The sequence below is a fragment of the Amborella trichopoda genome, chromosome 9 (assembly GCF_054954075.1).
Source record: "Amborella trichopoda isolate Santa Cruz 75 chromosome 9, AtrichopodaSantaCruz75HAP2 v2.0, whole genome shotgun sequence".
Lineage (NCBI taxonomy): Eukaryota > Viridiplantae > Streptophyta > Magnoliopsida > Amborellales > Amborellaceae > Amborella > Amborella trichopoda.
Window position 1 is genome coordinate 56,677,500 of NC_142344.1, and position 19,275 is coordinate 56,696,774.

General features: G+C 36.6%; 1 protein-coding gene across 1 annotated transcript; it reads right to left on the bottom strand.

Moving 5' to 3' along the window:
* Positions 1-5,141: 5,141 nt before the first annotated feature.
* LOC18447713 (homeobox-leucine zipper protein ANTHOCYANINLESS 2) lies at positions 5,142-14,517 on the bottom strand. Its single transcript, XM_006857804.4, has 9 exons — positions 14,312-14,517; positions 13,347-13,582; positions 12,997-13,114; positions 12,142-12,798; positions 11,350-11,451; positions 10,892-11,104; positions 9,874-10,048; positions 8,345-8,730; positions 5,142-6,052 (listed from the first exon to the last, which is right to left on the bottom strand). Exons 1-9 carry the CDS (start codon positions 14,471-14,473, stop codon positions 5,672-5,674), a joined length of 2,430 nt encoding a protein of 809 aa, XP_006857866.1. The 5' UTR covers positions 14,474-14,517; the 3' UTR covers positions 5,142-5,671.
* Between the last annotated feature and the right edge of the window lie 4,758 nt (positions 14,518-19,275).

Sequence of the window (19,275 nt, forward strand, 5' to 3'; positions counted from 1 at the left end):
TAATTAGATATAAAAACAGATTTTGAGATAATCCTAAAAACATCATACATCAAAATGATATACCATGATAAATTTTAAAGGTGCACCATACCTCTATGAATCCGTATACCAACTGCGCCCTTTAATGATTGTCAATTTATTGTACTATGATAAAAATGGTATTATAGTATATAGTAACATTGGCAACTGTCTCATGAAAAACTCATAGAAAAATCAAAAAATAAAAAGATGAAGAAATGATAAAAAAAAAAATTTATATTTATTTACATGAAATATATCAAGATAAAATAACAAAAGCAATTCCTATTATTCTCATTAATTATTGGATGATGTTTCTCTTCGTAAAACACTATAGGTATGAGAAATTTCTATCCTGGCTCAATAATTAATGTCCACTGTACCTGTTATAAAATTTTGTCGCTCAAAAAATATGATATCAAAACAATATGTACATTAATTGTAGAACTTAAAATCCTAATTTTTTTTAATAATCATAACGTTCGTGATCAATTTGAAAGTTTTTCAATGGAAAAACTAAAATTAATCTCGTTCGCAAAAGGTTTCAACCTTAATCAATCAAATTAAGGTACGTCTCCAAACTTTGAGAGGTAAATTTGGTGTCGACAATTCTTGGGTTCATGAGAGAATTTATTGTTCTTTAATCATAAAATTTTTAACTTCCAAAAAGAATCAAACAGATCTATAAACATATGAAAATTAAAAAAACAGATGGTCGATATATAGTATGATGGTCGATATAGGCAAAAAAAAAAAAGAAAAAAAAAAAAAAAAACTCTTTATAATATGATGGTTCATATAGGCATTATGGTCCTTAAGTACAATCGCTACTTTTATATTTTTTACCCTTCACTTTTTTTTATCATCTGCCACGTCCTTTAATGGACGTAGGTTGTAAACATTAGAAGCTTATTATTAATGTTAGACCTCATGTAAGAGTGGGAGGTGTTTTAAATAATTTAAATAGGACGATATGTAAGACGTCGCTTACCAACTCTTTTTTCGCTCTCTTTTTTACAAACGCAGTGAGCTCTTCTCTTTAGTCGAACTTTTTTTTATTGAAAGTTGTCTCTCAAATATTATGCGTAAGTGACTTCATTGTCTTGAATAATAATTTGTTTTTTTTAAAATGAAATAATTATTTATGTCTATTATCATGAATTTTAGGCACGGTAAATTTTATGCGTAAGTGACCTCATTGTTTCGAAAAATAATCTTTTTAATAAAATTGCGATAGTTTATCTATGCTAGAAAATTTGAATGTTGTAAATTCTTAGAAATAAAAATATTTATTTTTCTTGTCTATTGTTAGAAAATTTTAGATACTGTAAAATTATTAGAAATGAACGTGATATTTCTGCTTTTAGTAAAATTGTGAGATTTCTTTCTACTGTTTTTTAATATTTAGATATTGTAAATTTCATGTGCAAATGACTGTCTTATTATTTGAAAGCTAATACTTTTACAATTGATTATAGCATTGTCTGTGAAATGTTTATTTGCGAATTGACATCCCATAAATTGTGATAATTCCATATTCTTGAATTTCTATAAAAGTTTTTCTATACATATTAGAATGACAATTATGCTAGAATGTCTTTACGAACTGCTACCTTTCTAAATTTGAGCCCAAAATATTTGACTGGTTATTTTTTAAATGTTATTGAAAGTGACTGTTATTAATGGTTTCAGTGAAATTCATATTAATAATTTCAGTGATATGTTGAGTACATGATATTGTTGCTTTCAAATGTTTAAAGAGATTTAGAAATACTTTAAGTATGCAAGTGGACTCATCCGGTTCGCCGGTGAGGTATAAGTGGACCTATCCGGTATGTCGGTAGGAATTAAGTGGACTCATCCGGTATGCCGATGAGCTATAAGTAGACTTGCAGGGGTTAAGTGCACCTATATGGGACGCCTATAGGGATTAAGTAGACCCATCAGGACGCTGATGGGATATATAGGTGACCCACTTGGGAAGCCAGTACGGTAATTTGTGAAATCTTTTGAATTATGCACTACTGTTAAAATATTATACGCATTTCAATTATTCGGATTATACTTAATTATACATTTTTTAAAGTGAAACTGTTGATGCATTTATGTTAATAGATCTCATTTTTTAAAATATTGATATCTTTCAACCATGATTATTTTTAGGATTATGATGATCACTTACTGAGTAGCCAAACTCATCAAACTATGGTAAACATTTTTTCAGGATAATTGTGGTTTCATATTGAGTGCTCGTCAGGATCAACTTTGGAAGATATTGTAGTTGTGCTTAAACTTTATTTTGTTAATTTGTAAGAATTCGCCATTGTAAATTTGTCTTGCCAAGAGATGTATATATGTTTAGACCTTTATGTTAATATTAGTTATGAGCAGAGTTTATATAGGTTTGAGGAAAAAAAAAACTTGAAAGGGGGTTTTGATTTTGATTCAATGCATGGTAGATATCTAAAATTGCTTTGTTTTGAATATCACATATCAAGAATATCAGTATTGTAAATTCTTGAGGGGTGAGACCGATGTATCTGAAAAATTCATCAAAAAATATTGTTTTAATGTTGAAAAACCCTCTAGTTGATCATCTTGACATTGAGATTTGTTAAATTGACAACAAAGAGATTTTGAATCCCAAAAATAGTGCATCTTACAATTTATTATCTTGACCGTTCATGTTCAAGATTTTCATATGTTTATAGATCTATTTGATTTTAACTATTTTCAGAGCTTAAAATTTTATAATTAGATATGAAAATAGATTTTCAAATAATCCTAATAATTTATTACACCAAAATTACATACTATGATAGAATTTGGAGGTGTACCTTGGAAGGTTTAAATTAAGGTATATATATATAAAATGATACTATAAGTTTTTTTCCATCCATGTTTTTTTAGAAATTTATACCAATTTTAATGGTTATCGTTTGGTATTTATACCAATTTTAATGATTATGGTATGGGTGGGGAGGTTAATTTTAATAGTAATCTTGGGAGTTACACATGGGTGAGGAGGATCTTATAAGATCATTACTCACTCATATGTATATATATTATTTTAATAATTAAGGGAATTTTATTTCAGTTATTTTTTTTTATATAATTTTTATATACTTTATAACAACCAATAAACGAGTACAGCACGGTACAGACGCATTAAATGCTTGGATTGGAAAATCAAAATAACATCCACGTGTCAAAATCGGAATGGGCATAGGTGTTTGCGCATTGCATGCATTAAGCAGAGGAGCAGGCAGGCAGGCATTAAATGTGCCACCCTCACCGTCACCACCTCCATTTAATGCTCCTCTAGCAAGACAACAACCTTTTTATATTTCCCATTATACCCCGGTAAATTCGAACCACACGATTATGACCATGCCAATTAACAAATGCCAGTCTGGTGCATGGTATTTTTTGAGTTCCGAACCGGAACCGTCAGTCCGAACAAAGAATCGAATCAGTAAAGCTACGGTTTGGATCGGACTTAGACCCGGGCACAAAAATGAAATGAAATCCGGACCCGGACAGACCCGAATTCAGCAAACTGGAACCCATGAAAACATAAAACGGGACCCAAACCTGACTCAAAAATTAAAATAACCGTATATAATGCAGTTTGTTTAGAGCCGAGGCTCTAAACAATCAAAATAAAACGCACCTTTAAAAATGTAGTTTCAATACTGGAAATCTTTGTGATAAGTTTTAAAATATATTTTCATCTTTAATTATAAAATTTAAAGTAACAAAAATTTAAAACTACAACAATATATCTTCGTATTTGAAAATTGACAATAAAAAAATACATTACAAGATGCACTATTTTCAAAACTTGAAATTCTTTTATTATTATTATTATTATTATGTCGATACATCTTGATATCATGATGATCAATTTAAATATATTTGGGTATCAAAACAACCTCGTGAATTTTTTTGAAGTGGGCTCTAATTTGTCTTCAACTATGACCACATACAATAAAATATAAACAAGCTTTCTATGCATACTTTACATTATAACATTTATATACTTCCCCTTATCCAACCATCCATTTTGAATTGAGGGTTAAAATTACCCCAATCACAATGTCACGTCTCTACACTATTTTATTTTTAATTTTTTCTTATAAACTATTTTGACACCAATTTTTTGACGACCAATCCTCTATTAAAATAAAATGATCAAAATACTTTTGAAAGTTTCAAGGTGTATTTTGCTCATTATATTTTATCAAAAAGTTATTTTTAATATTTTGTATAGATACACCCCAATGAGAAGATAAAACATACCAAATTTCATATTCATACAATTTACATAAAAATAAATAAAAATAAAATACTTTGGAACGTCAGATCTAAAATCTAACGGTGAGTGGTTTACTTGTTCAAAATTGGACAGCTAGATGGTAGAGAAAGCATAAATCTTCTACGCTACAAGGGAAGTATAGAAACCTTTTCCATAAAATATAACGGGTGTGGTTTATATAAAGTTACAACTTCAAACAATCAAATTAAAACGCACTTCTAAATTTTATCAGTAATTTTGGGGTAAAAAACTCTTAAGATTACGTAAATATCTATTTTTATATCTAATTATAAAATTTTAAACTCCAAAAATAATAATAAAATCAAATAGATCTATAAGCATATGAAAATGTGTTGCAAGATTCACTACTTTTTTTAAAAAAAAGGCCTAAGCCATTGATGGTAGCACTACCAAGCCCCATGATGAGCCTGACTTCATTCTCACCAAAACAGGAGGCCAAATCCCCCATGATGAAATCTCTCACTCCATTCTCACCGGGGTAAGGGCTCAAATCCCTACCGACTTACCACGTTTTTGAAAATAAGGTTGGAATTGTGATGATAGCACAACTAGTGCGCCAACTAAAATCTAGGCTTTCATTCTCACTAAACGCATTCAAAAAATCACATACAATTTAAAAAAACAGGTAAAGACTTGTCCTTCCCACTCACAAAAAAAAAATAAAAGATCACTACTTTTGGGACTCTAAATATATATATATTTTTCATGTCCTTCCATATCAAGGTCAAAACGATGCTTTTTCATTGTCAAACCCACCTTTTCCAGTAGATTTTTGAGGTGCATCTTTACTTTTAAAATTTTAAAGTTGCAACTTTATATAAACTTTTTCTAACCGCTATAACATACTACTAATATCCAAATATAATACCACTATTACATACTACTGATATAGATTTTTTATACACAAATAAAACTCGATAAAAAAAATCCAAAATAATAAAAATTACGATTCTCCAATCCCGTACAAAAGGGCTCCACGAGTCAATACCCGAACCACCAGCCTTGCTCTGTGGTAACTAAAAATATAAAGGAAAAACCCACAAAAATAAAGGGAAAAAACCCATATATCTGATAATACAATAAATAAATAAAAATCTTGACTGAACTTTAAAAATAAAAAATAAAAAAAATTACCACCCAGCAAGGACTCTTACCCGCGGTTCGTTCTTGACTCAAATCCCCATCTGCATAATCGGCGATCCATTCCACCACCTTCCAGTTCCTCGGCGATCTTTTCAGGATTTCGAGATATTCGGCACCCGAAAATAACAAATGACGAAAACCTTTTTCATTTCCTCGGCGAACTCTTTCGCATCAGCTCTCGCATTGAAGCGCCGATTTTATCTTTTGAACGGTGCACAAGATGAGGTTGTTCACGGTATCGACCGATTCCATGTTGAGCTTCGCGGTTGGAAGGCTGTTAACAAGAATTTGAAATGCAACTGTCAAGAGCGAGCCGCCTACCCGAGCGGGGCCTCCGGGTTGGGGAGGCCAGCCCAGTTGGTGGGGTGAGCCAGGCCCATCAGGAAGGATAGCGAATCCAGAGGGAAGGAGGGCCACATAAGTGGAGTCCCCGCCGCTCATCACGACATGCATGGCAGGGATGTCAACTGGCGCATACACCACGAGTGCGCCTGACGGGTCAGTGCACGTCTCTTGGAGTATGAGCATGCTGCTTTGGGTCGGGTTCATGGCCTGAACAATGGCCCAAAATCAAATGAAGCCAATAAATTAAAATATCAAGCACAAATTATTTAATAAATTGAACGACATAAATTGTTAAAAAAAAAAAAAAAATCTCAAAAAAGCTACTGTTCATGGCTGAATATGGATGCAAATGAGTCCACTAAATTAGTAATTAGAAAACTAAGCCGACTCCAGATCCAAAATCATGGGAACAAACTCTTGCCAGTTATAAAATTTTTCCATTCTAACTAGTCTTACGGCGGAGACTACGATAAATTCAATCGAGTTGCATGAATCGGGCACAGGATCCTAGCAAATCCCATCACCATGATTTTAAGTAAAATTTTCAGAACAGAGACAAGTTTTGGGCCGAATATCTAACAGATTCGGCAAAACGACCCGGGATTGGCCCCTAGCGAATCCTGAGTAATTGGTTTAAACAACCGCCAAACTGTCTCAATCTTTTATTAACTCGGACAGTCCATTAGCTTTTTTTTTTTTTTTTTTTGCAAGGAAAAACCCACTATGGAATTATTGCAATTTTTTTTTTTCTAATGTATGGTTTGAACAAAAACATTATTATTCTTGAGTGAGAGAAATCAAGAGAGAGAGAGAGACGAGATAAAGAGAAATCCAGAGAGAGAAGAAGTAGAGAGAGAAATCATGGGGGCGAGAAGAGAAAAAAAGAGAGGTAGAATATAGTTGCACCCCACGTAAAGCCTTCTCTCTCTCTCCACCATTAGAGGAGATGCACCGTGTGGAGGTAGCAGAGAAATTGAGAGAGAGCCAGAGTGGGGTGGAGAGAGAGGTGTTTACACTAAGGGAGTGAAGTTGATAATGATGTTTAGAGAGAGAGAGAGAGAGAGGTCGAATATAACGACACATATTTCTCTTTTGGGTTTCGTCTCTCGATGTATATATCTTGAGTGGGTAAGAGAGAGAGTGGAAGAGTAAGGAAATCAGTAAAATTTGTTTCAAATGAAGGTGGCTGGGAGAAAGAGAGAGAAATAGTAGTATATAAATGAGATAGAGAGTGAGGAAATAATCTAGAAAGAGAGAGAGAGGCGTGGCATATCGTGCAGGAGGAACAGAGCATGGACACGAAGGAAAATTTACTACTAATTTCTAGATACTTTTCTTTGGGCCTGGATACACATAACTCTAGTCTAGTCTAGGGTGGCTGCTTGATCGTTAATGAGTCGACAATAATATCAAATGCAGAAAAAATCATTTGTTATTTTAGATAGGTAGACTTGTCTACAGGTCTTTAATATACACAACTTGTGTTTGGGATGGACAATCGTCCAATTTTGATCCTCCGATAGTTTGTAAGCTTTTAATAAACCAACAACAATATTACATATAAAAATATATATAACGAGATAATTCACTTTTGGTACAAGATAGTCACAATTAATCTTGACCATTTGATGTGAAATTAGATGATTGTATTTATTCTATTGACCAAGCTCAAACTTCAAAAGAAATTTTCTCAAACTTTGTGGCACATACGTTAGATGCATACGTACTATTAGATTTCACATTAAATAATTATTAGTAATTGTGACCTCTTTCTATCAAAGGTAAATGATCTCATTGTATACAATCCTGTTACATACATTCTCATCTGTTTTCGACAAACCACCCATCTCTCTAGCATAGACGTCTAGTACTGACAGCCATCTAATAAGATTCTGTCAGTGAGTCATTTGGCATGTCCAATACATCTCTCTACGTTTTTTGAAAAATCAGCTTCTCCACCTTTATGGATATGAAGTCACTTCCGCATGAACTCAGGAGATTTCCCGAACATTACAGTGATAAGAACCACAGGTTTCCATGGGAGAAACCGACGGATAGGGAAATCGGCCCCGAGAACAAAAGTTTAAAGTAGAGAGAGATTTCCGAGGAACCAAACATTACCCTTAGTGTGGCCCTAACTAACAAAGTGCGCTGCTACTAGACATGTATAAGCCATTAACGTGAATCATTGTGCAAGCATGCACCGCAATATAAATGGAGATTATCTACAAAGAGACCACTTATCTTATGTACATAGAGGTCACAAATCATTCTTGTCCCTTAAATTTTAAAATAAACAGTTGTGACAGTGTTATTAAATAAATACAAAGTTCTGAAAAAAAAATTCTCAAACTTCGTGACTAACCCCAAGCTATATCCAATTTGACATCTAAGGAGTGAGAATGATCGTGATCTCCATGTAAAAAAATAAATGGTGCCTTTGTAGACAATCCCATATAAATGTGTGTGAGACAAAAAGAGAGGGGGAGAGAGACTTACACTGGCCCTTAGCAAGGAGACGCAGTTTCCATGGTCCTGGCCCTTGGCAATGTGTGCCATCTCCTGCATGGGCCCACCGTTAGACAGTATGTCCCACTCACTGCGCAGCCTCTCGTCCCTCAGGAACTCGAACAGACGCTGGGGCGCCACAGGCAGCCACACCGAGGTGGCGGCACTGAGCACAACCCCGGGTGGTTCCCCGGGGTCGTCGATGCTTTTCCTTGTCATCACTCGAACTTCCTCCCCACCAGCAGTCATGGACCCCACCCCGCTGCCAGAAAGGTGGGCCCAGTCGTGCACATGGGATCCACACACGCCAGCGCAAAACCTCCCTGTCATCCTCTGAGCCAGCTTCAGCATGCTTCGCCTTCCCGCAGGCGTGAATGCTGCACCATACTACCTCATTAGACTAAAAACAAATATATAAAAGAAACTGTAGAATTAGACATCTAAGGTGTGTCATTTCTTGCACAAAATCTAACAGAAATCATTTTAGACTCCGAGCACGGTCAGTGGCGCAACCCTTGGCTACCCAATTTTGGCTCCCTTATTTCACCTGACAGGTAGGAGGTGATTGTGACCTTTTTCTATAAAAAAAAATGCTCTTATGTTACACTTTCCCTATGTAAATAATCATATACTCTGGACATTATGCCTAGTTAATGACACATTCCTAACCACCCGATTTCACATCCTCTGGTCAACAATGATTGTGACCTTGTACCAAAAAATAAATAATTTTATTGTAGACATTTTCTTGTTAAAAAGGGTGGCAAAATAGAAATAGCTTACACTATGTTTCATACCGATATATGACATGTCTGGTCAAGAGTTTATCACCGTTGGAACAAAAGGTGCATAACGAGAACGGGACCAGCCAATTGGGGCTTGTCAAGGTCCGACAGGTACCCACAGCCCCACCCTCTCCATCATCCCCCTTCCATGGACTGGACAGTGATAACACATATACTGTACATTTTCCATGCAGCAACCAAGGCTCACAAGCAAATCCGAAGGCGGGATCTATTTAGGTAAACTGGAAATTCATTTTCATAATAAAGAACTCGAAAAGAAAATTGAATATCTGAACTCTCAAGGGAATAGATTCTAAGAACCCGTGTATCAAGAAATACCTACCACAGATATTTACAAGCGAATCCGTGGGGGATCCGTCGAGTAAAGTGATTCTGATAATAGAGAACTTCAAAATAAAAGTGAGTATAACTCAGGGAAGAGACTCTAGGAACAAGAATCGATAATGGTCTCGACTGAATTTTATGTTTGCCTTCGGCAAGAAACCAGTTTGAGAACAAATTGTTCATAAAATTAGAGCTATAGAATTTAGTTGAATAAAAAAAAATTTAAAAGTGGGGTAACTGCCAAACTACTGTCAACTTGAAACGTTTTCTAGTGCAGCTCCTGAAATTCAGTTTGCCAAATTTCAAAAATAAATTAGCATGGAAATAAATTGTAAGTAAAATACATCTGAACAAAAAGATATTGATTATGTGAAGAGTTTCAATCAATACCTGCAGGGTTCTGAGAAGAGACAGTAGTGGACAGGAGGATGGCAAGGCACTCGCTCTGACGCTGAAGAGCTGCCAACCATCGTTGCGCCCCAAAACCCATGCCGGAGCTCAGAAGAGCTCGGTACAGCTGGTGTATTGCGCCCTCCTCGTATTCTGCGTGCTCCACCCATGTCACCTGTGCATACAAATGCATAAATTAGAGTTGAAGAATTACCAAGGATTATATATACAGTAGATGAAAGGGAGATGCAAAGCCTGATTGTACAGTAGATCCAAGCCTATAAGTAGAAGTTGTATAGCTGGTAAGGGGGATGACAATAGTACCAACCAGTCCTCCATCTCACAGGCAATTTGACGTGGAGAATGGTGAAAGATGAAAGGGAGATAGAACCAGTGTTTTTAGAATCAGAATCGGGCACCAGCCCAGCAGGGATCCGATTATGATACTCACTGTCCATGTTGTGGTCGATTCCTGAGTTGGATTGGGCTATATTTAATACAGTAAAGTAGAAAAAAAGCTAAAGGGCTGGGAGTAGCAAATGATTCCGAGATTTCTCAATTCGAATCGCCAGGCTCAGAAACACGAGCCAACTCAAATGATCCCAAGTCGGCCTTGCAATTTACAAATCACTGGATAGAACCAACAACAGCAATTGTAAGACCAAGATCCTGTTCTTTAAGAAATGGATTTGTTCAACCATAGAAAACATGTATGAAACACCAGTAAATTAGAGCCTGTCAGCACACACACAGAGAGAGAGAGAGAGAGAGAGAGAGAGAGAGAGAGAGAGAGGACATGCTATGACTAGGCTCCTGCCATGGATTCTGCAAATCTCAGAGGTAGCATCTACCTGGAAATGGAGGCAATTCTTTTGGAATATGTGAAAAAGAAGGGGTAACATGGGAGAAGGTTCCAATATCAGGAAACGTACTTAAACTAATACATCAATCGTTGCATCTAAGATATTATATATGCATAACACATGGAGTCAAATAAAAAAAGAGCACATAAATATACCTTTGAATAACCATTTCGCAAATCTTGAACCACACAACCAGAAGGCAACCTCCTGCATTTCATGTTGCCTGGAGAAGATGCGTTCTCTCTGATACCATCCATGGAGACATCGACAACAGCCCAGACTCCCTCGGCATGCTGCTTGCAAAATCTGAGGAATTGGACTTCACGAATGGGAACTAGAGGTGAGAGAACTTGCAGCTCTGCATGCATCTGTAGACCAACAAAAATTTGTAAACTCGTACCAAGGATTCACCGCAAAGCTCTCTCTCTCTCTCTCTCTCTCTCTCTCTCTCTCTCTCATTCCAGTGTATCCCTTAACAGAGTCACAAAAGACCTAAGAATTGAAGGAATAATTCTAAAAGAATGGAAACCTGAATGATTTACAGTTATATACCAGAAATCATGCAATGCCGATTCAAGCACGAAGAAAGACTGAAATTTTAAAAGAAAATTACCAATTGAAGAGCCCCATTCCTTGTCCCAGCCATGCCACAGGATATAACATCGGTGGTTGAAGCTCTTGCAATTATAGAAGGGAACATTTGAGCCCAACGATCCTGCAGATAGCAAGAAGGCCACGGATCTCTAAACAATTAGAATGAAAATCACCCGAGTTTTTTGAGGCTCAAACAGTAACGATACCAACAAATGATCAAACAAATTTCATTGGTAATCAGTTGCTTATCATATATTTAAACCATTAATTTCTACAAGACATTTGGCGAGTTACAGATTCTTAGCATTTCTCAATACTGCAAAAATGCACACAGATGACAATCAACTGGCGATTTATGATGTGAAAATAAAATTATAAAATGACTCCTTGTTAATATAGCTGACATATCTTTCGAACAATATCCCCCTTGAGATTAACCAACAAATCTGCAGATTAGTCACTTTTTTAACTAATACTGAAGCTCCGTCCAAAGTCTAAACATAAAGATAAAGCAGCCGATTCAAAATTCACAAATACCATCAAGTCAAACCCAATTCAAACAAAGTTATGAAAGGCAATCCACAGAGCTTCACCATTGCTATAATTATCGAAGAGAAGCCTTTCCAATTCCGTAGAAAAATAAAAAAGTAAAGGCAAATCAAAGATAGCTTTAAAAATAAGTTAATAATCAAAATTATAAAATTCAAAAGCAAGAAAAAACTAAGTGTTTTTTTTAGGGGATAAAACATGTGTGGAGTTTATATCTAGACATAGACAAAAGCAAATCAAGGCTTAGGAAGAGCAAACATACCGCATCCATGAGAGTCTCCACAAGGGCCAAGCTATTGAGGATCACCACCCCGGTCTCTCTTGTGGCCTCAGTGACAAACCCGACAGGCTTCGGCCCAATGCAGCGAGCAAAAACATCCAAGTACTCTTCAAGATTAAGAGTCTCCCTCCCATTCTCTAAACTCCTAATCCATAAGGGCTCATCCACCTGAGCCATCTTAACCAATTCATCCATAGCGACTAAAGCAAGCTCCAACATTGATCTCTCCAAACCAAGCCCGTTCCCATTTGGCCTGGCTTGAATCGAACCCAATGGTGCACAAGCCGTGGACCCAAACTCAGTCACTTGGGGCAAGGAGCTCACCACAGGGCTCAGACCACGAAACCCATTTCCGCCCACTGCAAGCTCCAATGAAGAATTGGGCATTGATGAGATTGGTGGCATGGGTGTTCCTATGAACTTTCCAGCCAAGGCACAAACCCTCTCGAGCTCGTCTTTTAGCCGTGCATTCTCTATCCTAAGCTGTTGCTCTTCCAATGAGACCTCGCCAAGCACTGCTCTTCCCCCACAATTTGAGCAAATCGGGCTCCTCATCGCATCTCTTATTGACGCGTTCTCCGCCCTGAGCTTGTCACACTCTTGTCTAAGGATCGAGTTCTCGTGCCGTTCTAATTGCGTCTGAAAGCAATCATTTCCAAGAATTTATGAACAAGAAAAACCCGAGATAGGTAAACCAAAGTAGAAACAAGTAAATACTGCAGGCTTGGATACCTCAAAATATCAAAGTTCAGGCTTATCAGGGTGTTATAGAATGAAATTGCAGATAAGAAGAAAGGGAGAAAGGAGGATTCACGAAGAGGGGGAAGAAAAACATACCTTCATCTGAGTACGCCGGTTTTGGAACCAGAACTTGACTTGCCTGCTCTCAAGACAAAGCCTCTTGCTGAGTTCCAACCTTTGTTTCTCATCAGGATGAGGGCATTCCTTGAACAACCTGGGGTTCAACCATGAGTATCGGGTTGTTTTTTCAGAGACCAAAAACCAGTAATGAATCCAAACAACAAGAAAACCAGACCCATAGAGAGGAACTAAAACACAATCCACACCAAAAACTCGAAAAAGAGCCATGAAAAAGAGAGAACCAATGAATCAAAAACCGAAATAGACATCATTGAGAAGAATGAGCAATCAGTAAAATATCTTATGGGAGAGGAACGGGCACTCACGATTCGAGTTCTTGAATTTGTTGCGGAGTGTGCCTGTGATACCGCTTCTTTCTTGGCGGGTTGTCGGCATCTTGATCATCTCCTGATGCACCACCATCCAAATTGTCACTGTTACCAGATCTACTCTCATACTCATCTTCCTTACTACTCCTGCCCCCTTCAATCTCAGCGCCTCCAATCCTCCCCATGTCCACTTGCCCTTCCCCTCCACCCTCCCGACCACCGCCACTGCTTGTCTGCAAAAACCATCCAACAATAAGAAGAGAGAGTCTGTTTTTGTGTGTTTTAGAGAGAGAAAGAGTATGTGGAGATAAGAGTGTTTGTACAGAGAGAGGAAGAGAAACATGGGATGAGAGCATGGTTCCTACCTATGTGAGCTGCAAGATGTACATCTTCTAGGCCCAAGAGAAAGAGAAAGCAAACAACATAAAGCAACCAGGAAATCTTATAATGAAATGGTAAACTTCAGAATGAGAGAAAGAGAGAGAGAGAAAGACTGAGAGCATGGTTGCCGCTCACCAGCGCAGGAAACCCACCACCTACAGTAACCAGCTAACCCCATAACCTACAGAAGCAAGTTTTTAGAGAGAGACACAAGTTTTTAGAGAGAGAAATAGAGAGAGACCTGATTAAATCCAGCCACCCATGGTATCCAGAAAATTCTCAAAACCCAGAAAATCAAATCTGAAGAAAGAGAATCAGAACCCAATATCTTGGGTGACGAACAGACAAAAAAAAAGTCGCAATTTTTTAATGGGAAACCCATCACCCAAATCACACAGCTAATCCATAACTAACGAAACCAAAAAAGAATACAGATAGACACAAGTCTTGAACTCTCAAAGAGTGAGAAAGTCGAGAGAGAATTTAGAGAGAGAAAGAGCATATGAAGAGAAAAAAGCAAAAACAAAGATACCCTAGAAATCAATGAAATTTGAGGAGAAAACTTTATGGAATGAGCTTACCAATGCAAGTGAGAGACCAGAAGAGTTGAAGATGGGTTTTGCAGATCTGGGCAATACAGGAAGGCATGAAGTTTGGGCAATTACACCAGCAGGCATGCTGTAAATATCAGATACAACTTTTCCACCACCAGGATTACTATCAAAAAAGCCCCCAAAGCTCATCACATCTCTCTCTATCTCTTATTCTCTCTCTAAATATATATATATATATATATTATTCTCCCTCTAACCTTCTCTCACTATCGGACCCTGTGAATCCTGCTATTATAATTTCCTTTTCCCATTCATTTCATCAACCATTCGCCATATCTCCCACCCAATCTCTACTCTCCCTATTTATACTAAAGCCACAACAGAGAAAAAGGCTGCTACCGCAGAGAGAGAAAGTAAAGGGAAAATAAACAAGGTGAAAAACCCAATACCCAGATAGAGTGAGAAGCTGAAGGGATTAGAACTTAGAAGAGAGGACACAGCACCAAAGAGGAAGCAATGGCTCTCTCTCTCTGACTCTATCACAGACACAGAGAGAAAGAGGGAGAAAAGAAGGCAAGCAATAATCTCTCGAGTATTTGCTCGCCTTTGGTTCTCTCTCCGTCTCTCTTTCTCTTTCTACCCCTCAAAACGCTAAACCCTGAGTTAGAGAGAGAAAAATACACCACCTTCTATCTATGTCCCTTGCATGCCACCTACAACTGCATGCTCAAAAACCCAACTCACCAAAACAGGAAGTAAGAGAAACCACACAGTTAATGGTGCGTGAAATGAAGAGATAACCAGCACAACCTAGAGAGAGAAAGACAAGAGAGAGAAAGTCAGGGCCATGGAAATAGATAATTCATCATGTGGACGCTACCAGTCCTTTGGAAATTATTAAAGAAAACAAATAGAAAAGGTCGGTTGACCACTTCCCTTTCAAACCTGCATGTAAAACAAGAGAGAAAAAGTAGAGAGAGAAACTAGAGAGAGAAAGTACAGAGAGTGCAAGCTTCCAACCATGAAATATTGTCCGATAGGAAAACCGGTTGGAAGAAAGCTTTTGGGGTTTTCACTTTCTCCCTCTACTTTTCCCGAGGAACTTCTTTCTCTCTCTAAAGACACTTTTCTTCTTCTGTCTACCAGGCGTAAAGCTGTAAAAAGAGGAGAAATTCGTCGCCATGTGTTGGGATCTGCACCTTGGGGAAAAAGGCCCTGCAGCTGACTTAGGATGACTCCAGAGGCTCAATAGTCAATGAATTGTTTTCCTCTCACCTCTTTCTCCCTCTAAAGTCCAACTATTTTGAACCTATAAAGAGGGGGTCAGATGACCTCTCTCGCACGAGTTTCTCTCTCTAAACGCGTCTCTACAGAGTTTCTCTCTCTAAACGCGTCTCTCCAGAGTTTCTCTCTCTAAAAGTGTGAATGTACGTTTCCAAGCACATTGACCTTTATGCATGCATCCAACAGTATGGAAACATGTTACTATGTTTTTCCCCCTTTATCACACTTATAAACATGACTCTCTCCACCCTTCTCCCTTAAGCCCTACGTTTCTAGGGACTCGATAGTATGGTATTTAGAAACGGTTCGGCGACCAGGCATCGTAAAAATCGGTTTAGCTTGATGAATTGACGGTCTGGATTATCGTTTTATTGTAAGAAAAAATTAATGAATTGGTGAAAAAATACATGTAGAAATAGTGAACCGGCTAAAATCGGTCTACATTGATGAATTGACAGGCTGGATTGCCGTTTAATTGTGAGGAAAAGTAGTGAATTGACGAAAGCTACATGCAAAACCAATGAACTAGCTTAAAGCCGGTCCGAATCAACGAATCGATGTTTTTATTTTAGCAAAATGTTGTCCGAATCAATGAATCGTTGTTTTTATTTTAGCAAAATGTTGTTTTACTATAGCAAACCTTTGGATTTCTTCTAGACCCAAATGATTGCTTATATATTGACATAATCGAAATGGGTGACCTATTCCCTGATGAGACCGGGTGATTCCGTGCCGATTCTGCAAATGAGTTGGTAGAAAAGATTAGTATGGTGGTTGCTGAGTTCCTATGCATAAAAAATGAATTGTGGGGTGTCTCAAAAATGGATATGATGTATAATTTTAAGGGAAAACTCCCAAGACTACACTTCTTATGCAACTTACCCCAACCTAATGTTTTTTCTAACTTCTTCCTCAAAATACATTTTTTATACAAATACCACCAACCAAATAAAATAATAAAAAATACCTAAACTACCTTTCATTACTTTTATCTTACTTACGCCTGTCTCTCTATCACTCCAAAATAGGGGCTCTGCCATTATGTAAAGTGCAGTCCGACCGTTGTAAAGGGCGATTACCTACGCCTCTTCCCCTATCACACCAAAATAGGGTCTCTACCAGCAGTCCGCCCGTTGTAAAAGGCGGTCTGACAATAGATGTTACTGGATTCCAGGACTTCGGCACTATGTAAAAGGCGATCTGACAGTACTCAGCTTCGGACCGATAATTGTCTTAAGGCGGTCCGGCATTTGTGCGCTCCGGTATTGTGCTACTGGGGTCCAAAAGTCAACGTCAAATATGGCCAAAATGATTTTTGTGTACGAGAATGGTATTTTCATCTAAAAAATAAATTTTTTCCCTTAGGGGTAGTTGTATATAAAGTTTGTTTTGGGGAAAAAATGAGATAAATAGTTAGATTCGGGGTAAGTTGTATAGAAAGTGTGGTCTTGAGAGATTTTTTGTAATTTTTCGTGATCTTAATGTGCCTATCAGAGAGAAATAAATGAAGAGTATTAGTAGGTATATGAAAATACCCATGTAATGGATGGCTGAAGTTGACCGTTGATGGATGCTAAATGGGTAATCCAGGTCAAGGGGGTGTGGGAGGTATAGTTAGGGATTGAGAAGGTATAGTTTTACTGAAGTAACATGGACCTATCGGGGTGGTGACTACAAATAATGCTGAGCTTCATGCGGTTCTTTAAGGGGTTAAATTGGCGGTAGAAGGGGATTATATGAATATTGTTAATTGGTTAAAGAGGGAAGCTGATTATCCATAGTCTTATGTCTTTAGTTTTTTTACTACTGTTGAGTTGGTATATAATGTTAGACATGTATATCGAGAAATGAATATGGAGGCAGATGGACTTGCAAATTTGGGTGCACAGGGTAGTAGTTTAGTTATTGAGAGATTTTGAGTGGTAGGATTTTAGTGGTTGGTAGTTTGTTTTCTTGTTTTTTTTATTGTTTTGTTTTGAAGGTGTAATTTTGTTCTATTGAATAAAAATTTGAGGCTGTTCTTAAAAAAAAAGTGATTCCATGCTGATTTGATGTTTTTTAAATCACTGCATTTTTACTTAGTCATGGTAATTTAGAATGAAAGTATATTAAAATTTTGATGTTTTTAGATTAATTAAGATTAAATTTGGTATGTTTATGCTTCTCACCATCATACATCTATAAAATATTATTTAAAAAATGATACAAATAAAATTATCAAATTATCTCTAAATAGTATGGTGGCAGTTTGATAAATTTATTTATTCATAAAATATTTTTTACACGTTTTATGGATGTATAATGGTACAGCAATGAGAATACCAAATTTGAGCTTATTCTAATGTATATATATTGAGATAAAATCGAGATGCACTTCATGTTCATAAAAAAATAGTTGATTATAAAATATGAAATATATAATTATTTAAAAAATATATCAAAAATAACAGACGACTTGTTTGCAAATTTCCCTTTATAAACATATTTATAATTATTTAAAAATTACAAGTCTAGAGAAGAAGTGTTTTGAGAGGACTTGGGTGGAGGAAGCAGGATATTTCCCTTTGAGGTTTTTGGTATTACAGGGTTTCAAACGAGTCGACTCGTAGACTACTCGAGTCTAGATTAAAATCAATTGTTGGATCCGTTCAATTGGGTTTGGGTCTACATACCATGGATCTAACCCATACGCCCTGGACCATTCGAGTCAGTTCGATTTTAGGTCGGAAACAAAGTCATGTAAAATAATATTATTTAATTATGGTATAAGGGGGTCATTATTATTACTAATTGTTAGATGGGGCATTAGATAGTTAAATGTGTGTTATTGGCGGGGCACAAAGTCGTCATCATCATTATTAGAGTTTTTTTTTTCAACTATTTAGGGGTTGGCTACATGAATAATGAGTTATCATTTTGATTTATCAAAGGTCATATCCTCAAGGAGTAACTAAGCATAAAATATAAAATAAAATTTCTTAAATATTGTGATATACTACAATTGTCGAATTTCACATCCAATTGCCAAAAATAATCTTCATCTCGCTATACCATAAATAAAGAGTCTTATATCATACAATTCCCTATATAAATGTGATATTATAACTTGTAGGAAAAATATATAATGAGACTATTTTTTATATATAAGGTGGTCACAATTAATCTTCACCGTTGGAGGTGAAATTGGGTTGATGTAATTATTTCATTAACCAAGCTCAAAATTCAAAAAGATTTTTCTCGAACTTTATGACACACTGAAGATTGTGACTTCCTTGCATGGAAAATAAAAAGAAAATTACGTACATATAATGTTAAGGGCAGGGTGAATTACAAAATGGTAAATACCAAGTTTCGTAGGCAACTAGTCATTTTGTTTTCCCCCAAATTACTCTATCCAATAACACAAATACTGTACATGAGATTATATTTTTGAAAGTAAAAAAATGTTGTCATGTATTTGAATCACCCGACAGCTTCATTTCTTTTAATTAGTTTTTGTTACCAGGTAATTGAAATATGGGATAACTCTATATGCGACAGCTTTCCATCATTTTTAATTAGTTTGTGCTGTCGGGTGTTTGAAATACCATATAACTCTATACGCCACGGATAACGTTACAGAAAAAAAGATCAATTACTCGGTTTATGATAGAGGGGAGAGATTGCTCGTATGTCCCGTTTCTCTGGTTGCTGTCGAGTGTTTGAAA